Below are 23,192 nucleotides of genomic sequence, written 5' to 3' on the forward strand. Positions count from 1 at the left end.
CATGACTAAATATATAAAAAAGGGATGGCTTATGACAATTATGACAACTATCAACCCACTCCTATGAACAAATGAGTATATCACTTTCTTTGGAATTAGTTGCTTTGATTTTTATTTATTGCTTTCTTCTTAACATGTATGCCATACAAGAAAAGATACTGTTAATTATTTGAAAAACAGCAACATACTATAGAGCAAGAGATCAATAATTTAATAAAAGATGAAGGTGGAGATTTTGATCATGTGTAAATGTGTTCATACCACTCTACATTGATAGATGTACAGTGCTAACATCTCCTGCATCACTGAACTGTGTATTACTTCAAGCTCTTTGTTGCTTATCCTCTGTGTGTGTGTGTGTGTGTGTGTGTGTGTGTGTGTGTGTGTGTGTGTGTGTGTGCATCCAACAGAAAGTGACAAGGCGCAGGGCAATTGACAGTGTTGAATTAGCCTCCTAGTAATATATCTTTCTGATTTTAGCCTCACTTGGGGGGCACATTTAATCGTGACTTGTATCGCAGCATCCCCTTGGGATACCCCATGTATCCCATTCACTGTGCACGCATTCAAACATGTCCACCCACACAGAGAAGCTAAAAAGAAAAGAAAATAGGGCTGTACATGGCTACATGCATTTAGAGTACATTTCTGACCCTCCCTACCCATCAATTAGGTCTTTGTGACAGTACGTGATAGGTTTATTTATCAAAACAGAAATAGCAACCTGCAAAGCAAAGGAAACAAAGAAGGGGGGACATGAGGGCAAGCTATCCTTGTCATGATGCGGCTCTGTGCAGGCAGGAAAGGCAGGCAGGATCCAATTGCAGACTACACGGAGGCAAGAAAGTGAACTCAAAAGGCAGCTTTATTGCTGACACAAGGGGAAAACGGTACAAAAGTAAACTGGGAAAATATAACCTAAACACACGGAGAGGCACACAAGTAAACACACAGCCGATCGCGACACGGAGCAAAGGAAGACACAGACACTAAATACAAGAGGGATAATGTGGGAAGTGAGGACACATCTGACACAGTTTACCTAGACATCACAAGACGCTAAAACTAAACATAACAACCTAGCGAGTATAGATAAAAAGGATTGTCACTGGGTAATTTTGACCCAGTGACTTTAGAAACAAAATATAAAATTCAGACTAGATGTGTCCAGTGAGGATATATTTGTTTATATATGATGTCAGTAAATCAGTTTTTTCCACAGGCTGAGGGGATCTTGAGAGCGTGGGCGACTCCTGCTCTACAGAATCAATATGGTAATGATCCTGCTGTCACTAAGCTCTGGAACAGCACCATGACACAGGTACAGGATATTGTGTTTTCCTATTCTTGTTATATGTGTTTAGAACTTTATATATAAACTGTATATACATTCACCATTGATTTATGTATACCTGCTTAACTGCATATTAACATATATATCTGTTCTGCCAATCACATGACAGAAACAAATGCATTTAGTCATGTACAAAAGTGGTTTAAGGGACTTGAACATGGCATAGGTGCTGATGCTAGACAGGCTGGTCTGAGTATTTCAGAAATCGCTGATCTACCTGTATTTTAGAACATAATCATCCTACAGACAATGATCTTCAAAAGAGAAAATATCCAGGGAGTGAAATTCCTTGAATGTTGGAAGTCAGACAAGGTTGGCTGGGATGCTTTCAGCTGGTAGGAAAGCAACACTAACTCAAATAACAGACAATTGCAAACACATTGTCTTGTCGGATGAGTCTGGATTTCTGCTGCCTGAACAGGATCTAGTAACCATTACAAACATCCAACAAAGAGTGTCAAGCATGAACAGCACCAGTTGGACAGTACCAGGCCCCAACATGATTCACATCTGCTTGCTGAAGAACTAACTGCACTCCATGAGCACCTGGCAGCAGAAATGAACCGGTTGATAATGGACAACACGTAGCTGGAATAGATAATTGAAGGCTGGACAGTGCTGATCCCCAATGTTCACAGATCCTTGGGGATCAGAGGGGCAAAACATCAGCTACTGGTAAACAGAGCAGTTGTTCAAGATGCTCTCCCCCCACTGTTCTTTGTAGGCCTGAACTCTTTAATCCCAGGTGATTGACAAGACTGATTACACACACTGCTTACAGAATAGAGCAATCGTTAGCCACCTCCTCTACATGGATGATATCAAGCTGTATGCCAGGAGTAAACAGGACATCGATTCACTTATCCATCCCACCAAGATCTACACCAGTGACAGTGGAATGCTATTCGAACTGGAGAGGGAACAAACAAAGAGAGTGATGGTAGTCAGAACTGAGGGGATTGCAAAACCAAAAGGGAACATTGCAGACACTAAGAATAGCGAGAATTACCGGGCAATCTCACAGGGATGTGGGAATCATGAAGCGGCTGCCAGGAAAGTTGCAACCACCAAATACCTGCAGAGACTAAGGCAAGTCCAGAAGAGTTAGCTGAAAGAGAAGAATGAGATTTAGGCAAGTAACACCTACACCCTGCTGGAATATATGTCTGAAAGGGGAGATAGAAACCACTAACATCAAGACAAGGCAGTGCCTTTAAGAAAGGACCATTATGTAGATAACCCTCTTCACATATTTTCCTGCAGCATGAATAACACAAGAATGTCATCCTTCTTTCAGCTACATTGCTGTGGTTTCTCCAACTACACTGATTTCATGGGCTCTAACTTCCAAAATGCAACTGGAGGCAGCCTGCCTTCCATCTGTTGCAGGACCAACAACAACACTTGCACCCCAGCCCAGGCAGAGTACAGCAATGTGCAGGTGAAATGACCACATTATACATTGTGCAGCTTTGGCATGAAAACAATGACAATTCAAACAAGCTAGTGTTTAGCAGGAATACTGTTTGCCATGCTCTGTGGCGTTCCAGGTCCAGTTCACTGATATGTAGCAGACAACTGCCAGCTACATATGTAGCTGTTAGTGACCACTAATTAGAATCAAAATAGAATCAAAAGAAGTGAAAACAAATACTCTGTCATGCTATGAAGTTGTCTGGGGACTGTGGGCCTGGAAGTAAAGCAGGTTTCCTACTAATTTGAAAGTTGGTAGTTTGATTGTCAGTTCCTCCGGTTCACATGTTGAAATATCCTCGGCCGAGATTCTGATGGCTTTATATTAGAGTATGTGTGCTAGACAAGATGGTATGGCATAGAATGAAGCACTGTATGAATGTGTGAGTGATTGGGAGTATGAGACTTGTATTATTAAACTGCATTTTGAGGGTTTAATTCTAGAAGAAAAGTGCTATTTAAGTATGGTTGTTAGATAACAACTAACTATAGAGACCAAAACCTGTAAAAGACCTTTTTAATGCTGTAATATTAAATATTTTTACATAGACATAAATGGTGCTAAGCATAAATAAAGTTTATATTCCTGGTATTGAAACCATGCCACCCACATTGTAGTTCATTACTGACACAAGTAGTGGTGTGAAAATGTGTGGAACATCCTGCCCAATGACAACAATGTCCAGTAAAAACAATGGAAACTGTCTACTGCAACTATTTTTTTTGTTTTTTGCCATACGTTTTTAAGCTTTAACATTTTTTCAGGTTAACTTATCTTCAACTGAAGTCTCATTGTAGCTCCTGCATGGATTGAAATTCCACAGTCATTCTTTTTGCATAACCTCAGAGCTATGCAAACAAATGAAAAACACCAAAACGTCACTAAGATTTTAACAGTGGGGGACCATGTATGTCTAAATTCTATGACGGTAGCAACAGTTAAAATATTTGATTCTGGACCAAGTGTTGACTGCCCCAAGCATCTTGATTCTGGCCTAGAAATGTAGTGGATTTTGAGCCAACCATTATTTTGCAGTTTTGCGATTGTTATTTTTGCATTAGTGTCTGCATGAGTGTCAGCCATGCGTGTTATGTTGATGCATTAGGAATTAACCAGAGCCCATTTCCTATCAGGGCTGTTTTCAGCAGATCCTGATGATCATCAAAGAGAACGCTAGCACCATGGGAGGCACTGCTGCAGGAATTGGATTACTGGAGGTAAAAACTCATGCAAAGCTTAAGGATGCATTCAAAACCTGTTTATGTCATTCTGTTTGGACTCTTACACTTTTGTTTCTCCAGATTGCTGCCATATTGGTATCCATTAATTTGTACTGCCACCTGGATAACGAAGATAGCTGAGAGGTCTTCACAGAGAACATTTTGGGAGTGACAGATAATTTAATTAAAAATCAAATCTATATTAACATCACTCTTATTCTTTTTATGCAATAATTAGCTATAAAGTCATATTTATTATGTAAAAAAAAACATCATATATAAGTTTCTGTTAGAAGTAGTACACTTTTACCAATATCATCCTTGGTTTTCAATGTTGCCTTTTCAAAAAGAATGTATATATAAAATAAAATATTTCAAACATTTGTTGAATGTGTTTCAGTGTTGGGTTATTTTTTTCAACACCTTTTGGGTTTTGCTTTTTTTTTTAATATCCACATTTAGTGGCCACAGTTTCAGATCTGCAACAAAAGTCAGAAAGTCAACTCAGTATAAGGACCTAAAGGTAGAAGCAAACGAAAAACTGTGAGCTGAAGAGGTTCAGTCAGCGAGCACCCAGAACAAAATGATTTAGTTTAACTAACAAAAACCTTTACCCATATTTACCCATATTTAGTGGAGAGTTGAACAAAAGTCTGCTGTGGAAACAAATTGCTTCAGGTGACATATGCTAAATGTGATGTGAAAGAAATGTAAATGGTGGACATAACATCATATTGATGATGAAAATGAAAATCTAAAGTACTGGAATTTACAATAAATGTTTGTTTTTTTTAAAAAACATATAGATGCTAATTGCTGCATGGGTAAGCATGTTTGTGGAAGGTTTCATGCAGATCGCCTCTGTCAGTGCGCCCTAGGGTGGCTGTGGCTACAATGTAGCTTGCCATCACCAGTGTGTGAATGGGTGAATGACTGGATGTGTAAAGCGCTTTGGGGTCCTTAGGGACTAGTAAAGCGCTATACAAATACAGGCCATTTACCATTTTACCATTAGTCAACCTGTTAAGGAGTTCCAAGGGTACATACAGACATATGTACATAAATATGCACATAAATATGCTACAATCATATATAGTAAGACAATTAAGAAGTGTTCTGTTTGGAGAAGGGGAAGTACTGGATTCCTGCATAAAAACCTGATCCCATCTATGACATACAGTGGTGGAAGAATGATAGCTTGAGCCTGTTTTGCTGTACAACACCAAGGACAGGTCAGTATGCTTGCTGGAATTTAAAAATATGTTAATTGATCTTAAGAGCATATTTTAAGCAATGAATTCAGGGAAAAGTTTTTTACATGTGCTTTTAGATTTAACAGCTGCTTTTGACACAGTGGACCACAAAATCCTTATTACCAGACAGGAAGAGTGGGTGGGCATAACTGCCTCAGCTCTGCAATGGTTTAGGCCCTAGTTCTCTGATAGGAGTTTCTGTGTCATGATGGATGATTTTCTTCCGCTGCTTCTGACTTCAACACAGCGTTTAATAATGCTGATCACAATAATTACATACATCTAGTAGAACATGTATAGGTATTAAGGATACTGTGCTGCAGTGGTTTAAATAAAATCTATCTAAAAGGATTTTTAGATAGGACCAATACCATTTGCATTATATATGATTCCTCTATGGAGTATAATTAGAAGGCCTTGCATAACAATGCCACAACACAAGAATGTGGATGACATATGCAGCTTGAATTGTTCATGAAACCACATAACACGCACCAATTATTTAAACTACAGGAATGTCTTAAGGACAAAGATGATCATTAATGTCCTGCTTCTAAATTCAAGCCTTCAGCTGATCCAAAATGCTGCAGAGTACTGATGTAACTTTTTGTCTTCTTCTCACTGGGTCCCTGTTAAATCCAGAATCAAATTTCTAGATGACGGCGTAGTCTGAATGTTTGTTTTCTCTGTATTACTGTAATATTGCAACTTAATATTTTTACCTTTTTTAAGACATTTTTCCTCTATTTTAATTTCAACTGTTTATTCACTGCTCTTGAATTAATGCTTTCAAACATTATCCATTAGCCTTGTTCAAACAGTCATTTATAACAGAAAAATAACAGCAAGTACAGACATGGCTGACTTTCAAATGAAAAAGAAACAGCATGTAAGATATTTGATCAAATGAGATCATGTTATATTTATTACACAGTTATACTACAAGTTGTAGAGTTCTGTATAAATTGATTGAGTTCCTTCTGTCATGGCTGCAGTTGTGTAGTGAAGTGAGAGTGAGGAGACCCTTAAATTTTCAGCAGGCACACTAATCTATAATTTAGATGATGCATGAACAAAATGTCTTTGTATGCTATGAAACATGTCACTCATAATGATGAATGCACAGAGAATTTCCATTCATCTCTGCAACTGCTCTTGTTCCCACAGAACCCCCTCATCTGCACCATTTCAAAGTTTAACAACTAACTGATCCGAGACCACGGGTGAAGATCCTTTTCTTTTGCTTTTGTTACAAAGTCATTTGAAAATAATAATAATAATAATATTACATGAAAAATTAAATACTATCACTGACATGCAATTCAATCCAGATCCCCTTGTCATGCCCAAATAATCTGTGTTTCAAAAAAAATTTCACAACGTTGATCAATGGTCCTTTAAAGAGATGCATGTTCTCTGCAGCATCTACAAGCCAAACTCTGTTGAGTGTAAAGCCTCAGATCTGTTTCATTTTGATTGCTGGCTTAAATATAAAGTAGAATTTAAAACGCCTCTAGAAGTCTGCCTCCACACACACATACATGCATCACAACATGTGGCTCTCCTTGAACAAAAGAAAAGACTGATGTCAGTGGGGTTAATCACCAAAAACAAACAGTTTAGCTGCAAAAGTTGGACCTCAAAGGATAGGAAGCCGCACTCATCCTTGGTCAGCCACAATGAATACAGAAATCCACCGAGTCCTGAGGATTTGCATACATTTCCCTATGTGGTTTTTGCCTCCCAGTTCCTTTGCATGCCTCTCATGGGAAATCTGGAGGCAGCTCTCTTCTCTCCCACACACACTCTCAGAACAAGAGCTTCTGGTTTATTCCATGAATATCATACACACAATAAATCTTTATTTATGAATTATTAAAATATTGTACAGTACAGCCTTGAGGCGGTGGAAAAGAAAAGCAAAAAAGCATGAGAGTGAGTTTAAAAAAAATCTTTATTCATCTCCAAGATAAAAGAAACTCATACATGTCAAACTGCATTCAAGTCCACAAATCCTCCTCGGTCACTCATACGAAGCACTTTCCAGTATTTTCAGAATCCTGCCACAGTATTAAATCAACTGTATTGCTATTGAAACAATGATTCAATTTAATTTAACCTTTGAAACCCAGAAAAGCAGGAACACCACAAAGTGAAATGAAAGAACAAACAAAGGGGGAAAAAAAGACAATTTGCAGAGATCTGAAACCAGAGAAACACACTAGGACTTAAACTTAGCCCCAACGTCAGTGGTTCATTCTGACAGGTAAACACCTTCCAATCAAATAACTGCAAATACTAACAGAGAATTAAAATTCACATTCATTTGGTTAATGCGTTCTTACATCAGCTGGTAAGAACATGTCCAGTATCTCTTCCTCACACTCACACCTCTCTGTTAACATGGTTGAAAACTCCACGTTCTTTTAAAACATCTGGTAGAATATCAACATCTGGATTAAAAGTCAGTGTTTTTAGACCTCAATTGGAACAAATATTTCAATTATCTTTTCATTTTTAATTGCCTGAAACATCCATAACAGTTGTTTGAAATGATAACATGACCAGTACAGAGTGAATAAATGCTTAGACAGTTCTATAGTGTGACTTTCAAAATAAATGTATCCATAAGCAGATAATACTTTGTTTGCTTTTGCATGTCTTACCATAAAGAATAACATTTTCTTAAAGGGTTGGGTTTCTATTTGACCACCAGTTAGAAAAGCTTTACAAGAGAAATCGCGCGCTCTCTCTCTCTCTCACACGCACACACACTCTCTCTCTCTCTCAGCTGCATCTCAGGGCATTGAATGCGGCCAGTGAGATTATCAAATAAATCTTCTCACGTATTTACTACTCTTAAAAATGAAGAACACTGCAATTAGAAACTCAGATAAATATATGTAACGAAGATTTAGTACTCTTTTCACATTGCTACCTTCAGTGGATGGAAGTGGTGGAGCCTCTGGCCTCCAGGATGGTTGAGAGAGACCAAAATTTATACGCACACTAAGAAATTAGGAGGGGGAAAAAATACATTTTTAACACATGCTGCTTCCAGGAAGTAGCTGGTTGCAAGTACCTGCCTGCTGTGATGTCTGACCCACAATGATCTAATTAATATATGACTAAAGTGCTAGTTTGGGGATTTCATTTGGTACAAGCAGAGAAATTGACTCGGTTCTTTAGTGTTTATACCAGGTGTTCTTGTTATCTGAGCCCTTCTCCTACGTGACTGGATGGCTGTGTGAAAAGTAACAGTGTTGAGCTCAGTTTTTAGTAGCTTCAGTAGTTGAACACTGTTCAATCAGGAAACAAAGCAGCAACTGAACGTTCAGCACCTTATGCAGCTGCCGCTGTCTCTTGTATCTCAAAAACAGCAGCAAGCACAGAAAAAAAAGTGCGTCTGCTTCAGGAAAAAGCAAAACAAAACAACAACAAAAAAAATGCGTACACACGTAAATGCTGTGCTAGGATACAAATATCCTGAACTGTTTGTTTAGCACACGTTTGCATATTTAGATCTGATCCTAGACACGGATTTTCCTCCTTTTTTGGGGTACACAACAAAATGTTTCGTTCCTAATGATTGTTAATTATGATTTTCAGTTCCTGTGTCAATTATTACTTGTTGGTACTGGAAGGGCCACGTGCTTTTTTTTCCCCCCGACAGAGCAAAAGCCAGTAGTGAACTATGCCAGAAACAGATGGAAAAAGGTTAATTTACTTAAAAAAAACAAACAAAAAAAAACTGCCCGAATTTAAAGTGATTTGTTCAATGTGCATCATTTTGTAGGTGAGCACACATTAACATCACAGCATTTGCAATTTCTCTGGTTTCAGATGCAGCACATGTTAAAAGTATGACTTTTCAGGTTTGTGTCTCTCAGCCACCTTTCGGATTACATCATCAAGACTAATCCGAGGCAAGTGATCTATACAGTCAATAACGGTACAAACCCATGGGGCTTTTACACTCGATATCTAATGCTGAGAAAAATGCCAACCTTTAGATTTTACACACACACACACACTTACATTTTTTCATTGTAAAAGTCAGACTCTTAAAAATGCATTGAACTTGATCAAAGTGGATTTTCTTATTTAGAAAAAAAAAAGCACTAACTTTTGACAGATGTAAAATAAATAGAGATTCGTTAAAATGTATGTACAAAAATGGACAAACACTCAGTAGTTAAAATACCAAACTATAAGGAGCACTGCCTTCTTTCAGGTCAGTGTGTTTATGTCAGTTGTACTGTTCTGTCAAAGATGTAGCTTAGTGATCGATCCACAAAAAGACACAGCTGTTGGCAGCTGTACACTGTTGTGGTTGAACAATCACAATTAACTATAACTAGTTTTACCATCACTGCTGGACGGACTCACCAGTGCTGTTTGTAGTGTTAATTCTTCCTCCAACATAAAAAATAGACTCTGTGTCCCAGGTATCCTCTTGTACCCAAGACAGACCTGTAGCTCTGGGCCCCAGGCTGGATTATTAATGTTCGTTGATGGAGAGAAGTAGTAGTGTTAAGGCCAGGGCTTGTTGAAGTCTCTGTTTGTGTGTGTGTGTGTGTGTGTGTGTGTGTGTAACATCAGATCTACATCTGCTCCACCGGTGCTCCCTCTTCTTTAGGAGGAGGCTCTAAATGAATGGGAGTGACATTCGCTGGTTTCCTCACACTGATCAGAATAAAATAAGAGAGTACACATGAGGTTACAAAAAAGGAAGTGGAGCGATGATAACATTAAGCAGAGATCAGAGAACCTACACAGAAATACAAGTGAATTAAGGCAAATTGTTTTTTTTTATCTGGTGTGAATTTACCCAAGATGGTTATTAAAATGAGAATTAAAAGCAAAAGACTTTAAGAATGCAACTGTAGTTGGCTGTTCTGGTTGTTGTGAATCTGAAGCAGATTAATCAACCATGGTGATTTTTGTCTCTTGTGGTCACTGACAAAGAAAACATATTGATAGGAAACATTATCAGTAAATCAGTAATTAATGCAAAAACAGGGTAAAAATTCTCGCTCCAACTAGAGATTCTGTTAAAGGGCTTAAAGTTATTTTACTGAAATAAAGTTTTAAAAAACAAAAACAATTGGATGGTTGAAGAAAGGAAGTGTAAACAATCACAGGAGTTATCATATTAATTTTGAAATAAATTCCCTTTCTCCCTCTGATGACTGGCACAGTGCAGCAGGAGTGACTTTGCTTCTTTGTATCCTATCGTATTCACATCATGTCTTGAGGTGGAGTTTATATAACCTTTATATAATTATATAAATTAAGTTTATGGGCAATGGAAGGAAATCAAACATTTTCTTCAAATATTGGTGCTAATTAATTATCTATGAATTATTCCCTCCCCTCCAACAAGGTACCTCTTTAAAAGAAATGAGCCAGGGTACTCAGGAGTGTTTCAATAGTCTGCCTTCCTGAAATGCTCTTCTCATTAAAAGCACCAGTTGTAACCAGTACCTCCCACATGAAATCTTAGATCCTTCACTTAATCATGTTTACAATTAATAAATCTGCTCCTTGTGTTGCTATGAGAATCAATCTAACTATAAACAAGTGAAAGATGCAGCATCTCACCAAAATATCAACAATAGGGCTAAAACTTTAGCCTACATATTAGGAGAATGCACCTTCTAAGCATTTCAAAGCTAAATACCAACTGTGTAACAGAATGTGTGCTGGACTGCCAAACACTTGAGACCTGGACCTGAATACATCCATTCCAACAGAAGACTGCAGGTGATAGCAGACTGACTGCCTGATTTCATAGGCAGGCAGCAAACAGAGACAATATTTTGTTTAGATTGCATAAGTTATTTGCATAGCCCTTTATCTATCCAAAGTACCTGAAACTTTTCCTTTCTCCCTTTCCTGTCACGTAAAAGGTCATTGTTTGCCCGTGTTTCCACTGTGTTGAAAACCCTGAATTATTCATGTAACAACCAGGCCACATCTCTGCTGTTTTGCTGTTTGCATCCCTCTCCATCTCCATTTTCTGTTCTGCATTTACAGGCCGTCACACAGAACCTGCTGCTCTAACAAACAGAAGCTGCTCTTAGGTAATAAACAGGATCTTTTACGGTTTCCTCTTAGGGCTGTGAAAATGTTTCATCTTGTTTCACACTGCTTTAGGGTGCAACTGCTGTAAACCATCAGATAATGGTCATATGATTTCCATGTCTCTATCTCTGACTTTCTTGTTTTCCCAGAAAGATTACAGGTATGGGCTACATATAATCTGAGAGTTACTTACGAGTACGGGGAGATCGGAACAGCCACGACCAACACATGGTTCCTTTTTCTGAAGAGCCGCCATAGACCTCTGTGGTATCCCCGAACATCTAGATCCCAAACGTGCAGGCACTAAACAAGAGACATGATTGAATTTATTAGGGCTTAAATCACTGCCTGTAAAAATCACAAGCAAGACCACTTATGTAAATATGACCACCTTGGCAAGCTCAGTCCAAGTGGATGTGTCTGTTTCAGACTCCATCTTAATGAACATGATGTAGATCTTCCCCTCAGAGTCAGGTAGGAATGAGTCCTCACATGGGTTTTTGGTGTGGTCTAGCACCTCTGCCTCTCTGGAATATCACACACACACACACACACACAAAATTTACTTTTTGTGGTTTACAACAACCATAAGCAAACACGCTGAGTGATGCCAGAGTTTGTACTCACTTCAGCAGGTTCTGGATCTCAACTTCATAAGCATCTTTCTTCAAGCTGTGAAGACCAATTAAAACCAAGTCTGTCACCATGTAGCCAGATTACTTACAAAAAAACAATAGCATTTAATCACATGGCTGTACACACCTGCCCACGTTCTTCAGCTGTACATTGGGAACAGTGTTGAACTTGTGCTTTTTGAAATATACCTCCTATGTGACACGATAAGACAAAAACAGCAATCTTTAACAGCAGGCTAAAAAGATACAGCTGACTTAACTGCTCTAGTGCTGCCTTCAGACCTGTCGCTTTGTGTCAGGAATACACAAATGAAAAGCTGATAACAAAAAGCATTTTCCTTTCAGATCTTACGTGAAAATAGCCATTCATGTTGAGGCCGATGATACCGAAGTGGTAGGAGCGGGATACATCAGGGATGATACACTCTCGGCCTTTCCTCTGCTCTGGCATTCGCATCCACATGTCCCAGTCCCACAGCTACAAGCCAGAAAGAGCGCAGGCACGCACTTAGTCACGATCTTTTTGCCACGGCCTCACACGCATGCACAGCGTGTTCCTGCATTTGTTTTTACTTGTCAGCTAGACACTATTCTTTTTAAGGGCTACATAGATATTATTCAAGATTTTTAGAATTACAACATGACAATAAAATCAACAACACAATATATTAAAAATCCTTTCATGCAGCTCCTTTTAATCACTCATATTTAAAAGTTATTGAAGATTATTCACTTCACATATCTATTTATGACCACTGGAAGAATCAATCGGTGATAAAATATCACAACAAAAGAAAAGACAACTTCAAACACCTTTTCGGGTGTAGGCCATTTTGGCTCCAGCTCATCTTTGTAGAGGCTTTTCTTCAGCACCCAGCCCAGGCCGGGCATACTCTCCACCCTGTAGAGCAGGGCCGGGTCCTCTGCTGTGTGCTCATAGCCCTGATCAACACCACATATAGGGGAGTGTTATCATCTACATAACAAAGACTGGCGGGACAATGTTCATAAAAAGCAGGCTTAGAGAAGTCAAATAGTGAAGTCACTTAAGTGTGAAAATAAGGAATACAGATGATAGTCAGCACTCACCTGGTCGTTCCAGGCTGAAATACAGTACAGGCTGTCATCCTCATCCAGCAGGTGGATGGTCTGACTCAGAAAGCTACAGAAACAGAAAATATTGATAATGTAACCGTTTTCTGACAATAGACTGAATATAAAAAGGAGTCTAGTTTGCAGTTATGATTTTAGAAAAAAAACAAAAAAACATGAAGAAAACTTTGATCTAAACAGAAGACCCGAACATACAGACGTCTGATCACTGAACAGGAACATTTTTCTGGTACTTCAACAGATTACACTGAGCTTTTCTACCAGACCTTTCATAGCAAGTGGTCACTGTGATTGACAGCTGACACGGGGAGCTTCTGAACTGGACTTGTAGATATTCCTTCAAGAAACTACAACTATTGGACATAAAGAAGAAATAACAGGCTTGTTTTTGTCAATAGAACCAAGCTTTAATTTCACTGCTCTCTAACTGAAAGCTTGAAGCTCAAAAGCAAACTGGCGCAAACACAGATGATAGCCGCAAGTTCTTCTCCACTATTGAAGTCAGAGCTTCAAACAGATTGGTCAGCCCAGGAGGGAAGCTGGAGCTTTCAGAGCAGCAAACACACAGTTCAAAGCACAGCCTGTCCAACAAAGGAAGGCTAGAGGTTCTGACAGAGCAGAGCATTATTATCACTGCCCTCTACTGCCATCTGGTGGTGAATCTTGCAGGTCAGCGTGTTAAAGGGCCGTCTCAGCTGACATTATAGAATCAAAAACATCTTTAAAAATTTCACAGAAGAGCTGAGGATGCTATGCAGAAAGTTCCTTTAACAAAAAAATAAAGATGTATTTCCACTTTCTCTCCTCATCATTTCTTAATTAAATTGTGGCTAACTATAAACCACAGCTTGCTGCAAAAGCAACAGCACACAGTTTGGACACATATTCCTAGTATACATTTGGGTCCTTAAGAGTAAGCATCTCATTTAATGCACAAGCTCTCTTTCTCTTGGAGAAAGAGATTGAGCACCAGTTTTAATGTGTGCCTACATTCAAACCCAAAGGTGGCTTTGTTATGAGAGGACTGAAACAAGCAACCTTCACAAGAAAGTGCACTGCGAGTTCATCTCCAAGGTTAAAAATGAAAATACAGAGTTCTATTCAATGGTCCTGAAGTGTCTTATGACGTGATTCTGCTTCACATCCCCACCCTCCCATATGGAAGTACTAGAGTACTGGTGCAAGTTGCTGCTTTGATGTCGTTTTGACCGGTCGTGCACCTTGGTGCATTCTTTCACTGCCGCTGCAGCCAGGACGAAGATACAAGTGTAGGACTGTCAGTTTTTACTGTAATTTTAATAACGTCTCAGTACAGAAGCTCAGAGATCACAAATTATACAGAGAGATGTAGTGGTGCAACGGATCACGGTTGATCCGTAATCCGAACCCACTCCATGGTTCGGCACGCACGTTATTCCGAAGATTCGAAAAAGAAGGAAAAAAGGTATCTGTATGGTGCGCGTGGTGGGTCTGTCAAGCGATAGTTATGGCCAGCGCTAGCGGTCCAAGTGGAGGAGCAGAGGAGTTTGCGGTATTTAAGCAGCCCTTTGCTGCCCAATCCGACCGGGCTAAAGCTATTACAAAAGCTACTGGAGTGTTTAGCTGCAGACGGGAGGCCGTATTCCCTTGTGCAAAACAAGGGGCTTAAACTATGATGAACGTGCTTGAGCCACGCTATGATAACCCGTTCGCGTCCACTTCAGTGACAAGATCGTACTCAGGCATGTATGAGCAGGAAAAGTTTAAAGTTATGGCTGAACTATCCCAGGCATCTTCTGTTGCCCAACTACAAACGGGTGGACCTCCAGGTCAACGGAAAGCTACGTGACCGCTCATTATATCACAGCGGAGTGGTAGATACAAAGCCCTGTACTGCCCTATATTGCACCTTAATTTGTTTTTATATAATTGCGTGGAATGAGTCTTGAGTTGAATGTTTTTAATAGGCAAAAAATACTTAAAAAGTTAATAGGTAAATGTTAAATTTTTTTCTTTTTTGCTGATCTGAAAATTGATCCGATCCGTGACTTAAGACCGTGATCCGATCAGAACTGTGAGATTTTTGATCCGTTGCACCACTAGAGAGATGTTGCAACAGTTTGACTTTCTGTGAGGTCTTTGCTAATTCTGGTTTTGACTTCTTTTCCTTTTATACCAGCGCTGACAAATACTCAGTAAGTGCTGGTATAAATGGTACAGAGCTGTGGCAGCATCACTGTCAGGGTGCAAAGCAGCCAATGTGGCAGGAATCACAGGTCCCTTATGGAGACCTTTTAGAGGTTCACCTGGAATGGAACTAATTGGTGTTTATTATCTGGCTTCATGTATAGATAAAGCTGGGTATCATCTACATAGCAATTAAAATGTATGCTATGACCTAAAAATGATACTGTCTAAGGGAGGTTTGTATTGTATCCATTGTTTAGGCAAAGTTACACACTGATGCAACATTAATTTTAATGACATCCAATTCATGTAACCAGGTGTTATTAATACCAAAAGGCATTATAATACTACAGCATTTACGTTTATCCTTAGCCAACACTTTCAGGGTTTCTTCAGAATCAAGATGGTGGAATACCGTGAACTTCTGTTTAGGCCTATTCTTCATTCTAATCATCATCCAGCCAGCCTGATCTCCAGGCTGCTCAGGACAATACAAGGGGAGAGCCACCAATCAGCCAAGCAAGAAAAAGTGTAAGGGGCGTACATTTTGAACTTTTAACGGCAGTTTAAAGCATTTACAACTTACTACACTGAAGTAATTAAGTAATACATAAGCAATTAAATAAACTTCACAATAACATTAAATGTAAAATCAATTTAAAGGGACTTTGCTCTGAAATAATGGAGAATTTTTAGCACAGCTTCCATAAGCATAAGCATGAGTAGAGTCTAACAGAATGAGACTACCAGGTTAAGAACCAAAAACAGCAGCTGCATAAAAAGTTGTCAGTAGAGAGTGACTAGATATCAATCAGTAAGAGCCCTTTTCTGGAACTAACATGGACATCTGGCTGCTTTTAGTAGTGGTAATGTAGACTGGAAGAAATACCTGAAGAAGTCAATGGATATATCAAGATCTTCTTCTAGTACAATGGCATAATTAGCATCCTGGGAAAAGATAAAACAGACACAACAAACTCTAATGAGCGCATACATATGGTGCATACAGATTCTACCCCCAGGCAACTGCACACACTAAAACACCCACAGTGCATTCACAGAGTTCACTGCATAAAATCATAATGTCAGTGTTGACAGTAAGAGTTTCAGAAGTCTCATTAATATTGAGTGGAAGCAGAAATTTATATGTATACAGTTACAATTCAGACTTATGTTAGAGGGTTTACCTCTGGTTAAGTTGCAGGTTAGTTATGATGGTCAGAGAAACCAATGAATTGGAGCAACTGAGTGTGCACTGTGAAACCTCTGTTTGGACGTGCCAGATGATTTTTTTTTCTTAATTAAAGAAATGCTGAAGTGCAATGTAAAATTGAGCTGTACAATGCACTTATTATAAAAGATGAAAAATTCAAATAAGAGTTATAACAAACTGCATTAACATGATACAGCTGAGTGTTTGATGTTGGTCCTTACTGGGTGAAGATTGAAGGTTGCTGTCAGACTCGCTTTGTAGTGCTGTGATTGAGGAAAGAGATGTTTGAGTTTCACAGTAACAAAGAATAATTTAATAACAACACTGCTGAACGTTTCTGTAAAGGAAACATTGGTCCTTTAAAATTTATGCTTGTACTGCTCTGAATTATGTGTTAACCCTTGAATGAGAAGCTGTTGCTTACCTGAGACACTCTGGCATTCTTGATGCTGATAGGTGTGTGTTGAACTCCCTTCAGTCCAAACAGGTCAACAACATCCATTGGCTCCTGAGTCAAAAAGGCAGATGTTTGAGAGCTACAAAAAGATTCTTTAATAATTTGCAAACTGTTTCCCTGAACAAAATCCAGTGAGGTGGTGAGTATAACCTGAAATGACAATTCTGTTTCTAAAAGAAATAGAAACCTAAAGAGAGAACACAAAAACATCCAAAAAACAGATTTCTGTAGTTCTAGTTTAAATTCTTTTAATCTCACAAAGGATGCAGTTTAATCCTACTCTCGTGGTAATTATGACGAGGATACACTGTAGAGATTTTTTTTTTTTAACATTTAACAAGATAATTTATAGATTCAGTTCATTCATTTGGTAAAACACGCGTGATCGTTATAAGTCAAACAGACTCCCAATAAAAAAAAAAGTGGTCAGTGGTACCCCTTCGTCTCCTAGAGATAGTATCAATTTCAAAAGCCTTGTTTTCAAGTTATCACATTCACAAGGCTTTCTAAAAAAACTTGACCTCTGACCTTGAGGTTGAGGTCACTGAGATTTAAACTCATCCAACATTTTTATTAGGAGCACCAATATTATCAATTTCAAATTCCTACGAGTTACTTGAGTTATCGCGTTCACAACTTCGGTGCCAACGCTGCCCGCCCGGCAGGTTAACAACAAATCCGCATCAGCCTCTTACAGCCAAGGTGTAAAAAGTTATCAATGACTTCAAAGTCTCTGACAAGGAAAAAGATATATACAGTGAGGCAAAAAAGTATTTAGTCAGCCACCGATTGTGCAAGTTCCCCCACTTAAAATGATGACAGAGGTCAGTAATTTGCACCAGAGGTACACTTCAACTGTGAGAGACAGAATGTGAAAAAAAAATCCAGGAATCCACATGGTAGGATTTGTAAAGAATTTATTCGTAAATCAGGGTGGAAAATAAGTATTTGGTCACCTCAAACAAGGAAAATCTCTGGCTCTCACAGACCTGTAACGTCTTCTGTAAGAAGCTTTTCTGTCCCCCACTCGTTACCTGTATGAATGGCACCTGTTTGAACTCATCATCTGTATAAAAGACACCTGTCCACAGCCTCAAACAGTCAGACTCCAAACTCCGCCATGGCCAAGACCAAAGAGCTTTCGAAGGACACCAGGAAAAGTATTGTAGACCTGCACCAGACTGGGAAGAGTGAATCTACAATAGGCAAGCAGCTTGGTGTGAAAAAAATCAACTGTGGGAGCAATCATCAGAAAATGGAAGACATACAAGACCACTGATAATCTCCCTTGATCTGGGGCTCCACGCAAGATCTCATCCCGTGGGGTCAAAATGATCATGAGAACGGTGAGCAAAGATCCCAGAACCACACGGGGGGACCTGGTGAATGACCTGCAGAGAGCTGGGACCAAAGTAACAAAGGTCACCATCAGTAACACACTACAACGGCAGGGAATCAAATCCCGCAGTGCCAGACGTGTTCCGCTGCTGATGTCCAGGCCCGTCTGAAGTTTGCCAGAGAGCACATGGATGATACAGCAGAGGATTGGGAGAATGTCATGTGGTCAGATGAAACCAAAGTAGAACTTTTTGGTATAAACTCAACTCGTCGTGTTTGGAGGAAGAAGAATACTGAGTTGCATCCCAAGAACACCATACCTACTGTGAAGCATGGGGGTGGAAACATCATGCTATGGGGCTGTTTTTCTGCCAAGGGGACAGGACGACTGATCCGTGTTAAGGACAGAATGAATGGGGCCATGTATCGTGAGATTTTGAGCCAAAACCTCCTTCCATCAGTGAGAACTTTGAAGATGAAACGAGGCTGGGTCTTCCAACATGACAATGATCCAAAACACACCGCCCGGGCAACAAAGGAGTGGCTCCGTAAGAAGCATTTGAAAGTCCTGGAGTGGCCTAGCCAGTCTCCAGACCTCAACCCCATAGAAAATCTGTGGCGGGAGTTGAAAGTCCGTGTTGCTCGGCGACAGCCCCAAAACATCACTGCTCTCGAGAAGATCTGCATGGAGGAATGGGCCAAAATACCAGCTACTGTGTGTGCAAACCTGGTAAAGACCTATAGTAAACGTTTGACCTCTGTTATTGCCAACAAAGGTTATGTTACAAAGTATTGAGTTGTGTTTTTGTTATTGACCAAATACTTATTTTCCACCCTGATTTACGAATAAATTCTTTACAAATCCTACCATGTGGATTCATGGATTTTTTTTTCACATTCTGTCTCTCACAGTTGAAGTGTACCTCTGGTGCAAATTACTGACCTCTGTCATCATTTTAGGTGGGGGAACTTGCACAATCGGTGGCTGACTAAATACTTTTTTGCCCCACTGTAGATACCTAAACTATCTATAAAGACTTCTGCAAATAAAATTATGGTTGTTGTATTTGTTTAAAATAAGGTATTGAAATATGATGTGTTGATTAAGATCTTAAAATTGTATGACTTTGATAGTCACATGACCTAACACCAGCAAAGGTACACCCCAATCACTGGCAGAAGTAAACTGCAGCAATCAAAATAAATAAATACATACATACATAAACAAATAATAATAATAATAATAATAATAATAACAATAATAATAATGAAGGTACCTCATAATATCCATCAATGAAGACTGTGATCATCTGTGGGTTAACACCATGGGCTGAAAGAAGTGACCTCAGCATACTAAACAACAACAAAAAGCCAAACACTTAGTTATATTTTGACAGAGATTTATTACTTCCCTGTATGACAGAAGAGTATTTTTCAGATCTTACCGGTAGAGATAGTTAGGTCTGTTTCCTGCAATAACGGCCACTGGGACATTGAAAACATTATTGATGGGGAGCTGCAATGACGAAACAGTAAAAATGTGATCATACTGAATCTATACTTGCACACAAGAAACTCAAATTAGTGGACAAGAAGACAAGAATCGGTAAAGCATACACCTGACTACTTAAATCCAAGTATATGAGCATTTTAACAATGACACTTTACATAGACTATACAGCCTCATGTATTCGGACAGCTGGCCAGGTAAATTCGTCAATTTACCTTTATTTTTCCATCTGTCTAAGAAGTGGTTGTTTTACTACTGGACTCTAAGCTAACTCAGTCCTTCCTGTTCTGTGGCATCCTTCGGGCTTGTTTGTCGGATGGAGGCCCCTTATGTCATTCAACTGTCTTGAGTTCCTCGCAGCATGCTCAGACAAATTCCAGCTCCACCATTTTGGACTGCAGATGATGACAGTCTGTTCTGTTGTGGAGATTCATTGCAAACTGGAGGGTCACTCTAACTGAGCCTGAAGAGCACTAATGCCAAAATCCTGGGCTCACTACAGAGCAGCACAGGAAGTATCATCGAGACAGTGAAGTTGAGCATACTCAAACATACGAGCAAGTGTGCTCAGTGCCTCACTACTCGCTCAAATGCTACTCTCACTTCTGTGGGATTCTGTCTTCATCCAAGACCAAAAAAACCATACAAATTATAGCAAAATAAATAAATATCACTGACTGATGCAAGGACATTACTCCCTCCTTACAGCTTGGCATTCCTGTGCTTCCCCACGCAGGAAAAACATGGTGAAACTAAAGAGTCGTGTCTGTTACATGTCTTACAGGGTCAGGATTAAACTCTACGGGTGCCGGATCTTTGCAGCTGCAGATGCTGCCGTATCCTTCCACCTTGCTGCAGAAGAGTTTCCTCCTCCTGTTCAGCTCCGTGTCTGCCCAGTGGCACTCTGCCTCTGCAGAACATAAGAACACATCCCAAATTATTTTACAGTTTTTTGTAACATATAAAATTATTTTGAACTTTATTCTCTTATGGATTCATAAAGTATTCCGATTTCTATATCAGCAAAAAGGTTGGGGTGGGGAAAAAGGCTGAAGAAGTAAATAATACTAAAAAGATAGAGCAGGCGGAACATGTTGCAATACATTAGGTTAACTGTCAACAGGCCAGCAACATGACTGAAAAGAACATGTTAGAGAGGCAAACTTGCATCTGTGTCATCCATAAATATAGCTTAAAGCTCTATCATGCAAAAGAGGAAGATGTATATGAACATGATCCAGGAATACTGTGTTCTGCTCTGAGCCAAAGCTCACGTAAAATGACTGAGGCAGAGTGGGAAACTATTCTCTTGTCAGACAAATCCAAATGTTAAATTATTATTTGCAAACATGGCTGCCGTTGCATTCTCTGGATTAAAAAGAACTGGGACCATCCTGCTTGTTATCAGCACTCAGTCCAAAAGCCTGCATCTCTGATGGTATATAGATGGGTGCATTAGAACTGGCAACTTGCACATCTGAAAAGGCGCTATTAATGCTAAAATGTGTACACAGCTTTTAGAGCAACATATGCTCTCAAAGAGAACATGTTTTTTCCATGTGAGGCCTATTTCAGCAAGACAATGCTAAACCGCAAAATACATTGGTCAGAATTATAGGTATTGAACTGGCCTGCCTGGAGCCGAGACCTTTAATTAGTTAAAAATATTTGACACATGATGAAATGAAAAATACAACAAAGATGACACAAGACTTTTGAGCAGCTCGGCTCTTGTATCAAACAAGAATGAGCAACTTTCCTCTCCCCGAAGTTCAGCAACTGGTTTGAACTAATATTTTTTCTCAGTTTTAACATTTGTGTTATTTTGTGCATAAAATGTGTTTGAGACCTTCAAATCATCATCTTTTTTTAAATTTACATTTTACAGTTTCCCCAACTGTGGCCAAAATGCTCATGCTAAACCTACAAAATGTGAAATCCAAAACTACCGGTGAATTCAACCATCATTCATATACAGTCTTTGTCTCAAACTTTTAACCCATCTGGTCCCTACACCGTCGGGACTAAAAAAATCTTAATATAAGGAGAAGCAAATCCCCAACTTTGACTTTTTTCTCAAGGACCCAACTTTTACTGCATGTCATCACACTTTCAAAAGATTATTCATAAAAAAAGGCTACAAGTCTTTTCGTTTTTTTATAACATTTTGTGCACGAGAGGGGAATCAAGTTTAAATATTTCACCCTTTGTCAAGCATGCTAAAACTGGCTCTTACCTTCAGAGGCAGTAAGTTGCACTTCAGTCTTGAGCAGCACTGGGTCTCCCCAGGTAGACAGAGCTGGAGACTTTGAATGCTTCTCTCCATAAACCTGACCTGAACACAAAAACAACATCAAGTCAAGAGAGGTAATCTCAGGGTAAGTATAAACTCTTGTTTTTCCTTTTGTCTCTTCCCCCCTACTGACTGATTTATTTGATCAAAGATGCATTATTTATGGTTTATACTGATAACTTCTCAACAAAATCCAAGTTTATGTAGAAAATAGTGATGAAAAACTGCACAGACAATATATCCATCTGTTTTGTTTCTTGTAAATCAAAGATGATTAATTTCAGCCTAAGAAAAAGTGTTTAGCCATTAGTGACAACACCTCAAGCACAAAGGTCAAGACACAAATGCGAATATGTAGAACAAAAAACAGTCTTTCTTTCAGTCATACACAGTAAAGTTGTAGTGGCCCTGAAAACAATCTAGGCTGATTCTAGTTAAAAAAATAAATAAATAAAATAAAACTCATATGTCAATCCACGATAAAATGGTGCACTTTGGGCTGACTTTGTGAAATCTCATAATCAAATCTTCTTAATGTTTCTAAACAACCAATCATAATTCTCCCCAGCTCCTCAGATCTTTTGTGACTGATTGATTTAGTGAAGCTCTTCCTGTATAATGGCTGTCCTCAATGTCATTGTTAAAAATGAAGGTCTGCTTTTCTACCTCCTTTCTTCACCACTAGAGTCCACATGTCTCTCCAGCTCAGATTGAGGGACACCTGGCTGCCCAGACTCTTGAGCAGGTTCTTAGCAGCATCTTTCAAGTGGAATGTGCCCTCATCCTGCAGGACAAATAAGCCCCCAAAAAACACAGTTACAGGTATGGTTTATGACTGGAACATGAATATCCCCTTCACTCCTCAGACAGTTAGAAGCTCCTGACCTTTATGGTAAAGATGAGGATTCGACCACGAGTCACCATATTGAGGAACAGGATCATGGCTTCATCCTCATGGGGAGAGTAGGTGTCAAATATCCTCTTGGCCATCACATGACCCTGTGAGACACACACACACAAGACCACTTACTGGCTTACTGAAAAATCTGAAATTGCTAAAATAAATAAATAAATATATA

General features: G+C 39.2%; 2 protein-coding genes across 3 annotated transcripts in view; one reads left to right on the forward strand and one right to left on the reverse strand.

The window, feature by feature from the left end:
* The window catches only part of tspan1 (tetraspanin 1), a 15,857-nt gene extending 11,668 nt beyond the window's left edge, over positions 1-4,189 (forward strand). The window contains exons 4-7 of the mRNA XM_005734316.1: positions 1,223-1,321; positions 2,652-2,795; positions 3,962-4,045; positions 4,130-4,189. Coding sequence (XP_005734373.1) covers positions 1,223-1,321; positions 2,652-2,795; positions 3,962-4,045; positions 4,130-4,189 — 387 coding nt within the window. The remainder of the gene's footprint in view (positions 1-1,222; positions 1,322-2,651; positions 2,796-3,961; positions 4,046-4,129) is intronic.
* Positions 4,190-7,237: 3,048 nt separating this feature from the next.
* Positions 7,238-23,192, reverse strand: part of pomgnt1 (protein O-linked mannose N-acetylglucosaminyltransferase 1 (beta 1,2-)) — a 26,894-nt gene continuing 10,939 nt past the window's right edge. Inside the window, exons 5-21 of one of the 2 annotated variants that reach the window (XM_005734304.1) lie at positions 22,999-23,112; positions 22,780-22,897; positions 22,057-22,155; positions 20,603-20,730; positions 19,756-19,826; positions 19,588-19,663; positions 16,940-17,023; positions 16,737-16,778; positions 16,192-16,250; positions 13,113-13,185; positions 12,837-12,965; positions 12,376-12,501; positions 12,151-12,215; positions 12,016-12,060; positions 11,780-11,915; positions 11,582-11,691; positions 7,238-9,987 (exon numbers count right to left, since the gene is read on the reverse strand). In XM_005734304.1, the coding sequence (XP_005734361.1) occupies positions 9,906-9,987; positions 11,582-11,691; positions 11,780-11,915; positions 12,016-12,060; positions 12,151-12,215; positions 12,376-12,501; positions 12,837-12,965; positions 13,113-13,185; positions 16,192-16,250; positions 16,737-16,778; positions 16,940-17,023; positions 19,588-19,663; positions 19,756-19,826; positions 20,603-20,730; positions 22,057-22,155; positions 22,780-22,897; positions 22,999-23,112 (1,557 nt within the window). In that variant the 3' untranslated portion in view covers positions 7,238-9,905. The other variant, XM_005734303.1, reaches the window with a different exon arrangement.

This window comes from Pundamilia nyererei, unplaced genomic scaffold (genome assembly GCF_000239375.1).
Source record: "Pundamilia nyererei isolate P.nyererei 1_Seehausen unplaced genomic scaffold, PunNye1.0 scaffold00057, whole genome shotgun sequence".
NCBI lineage: Eukaryota > Metazoa > Chordata > Actinopteri > Cichliformes > Cichlidae > Pundamilia > Pundamilia nyererei.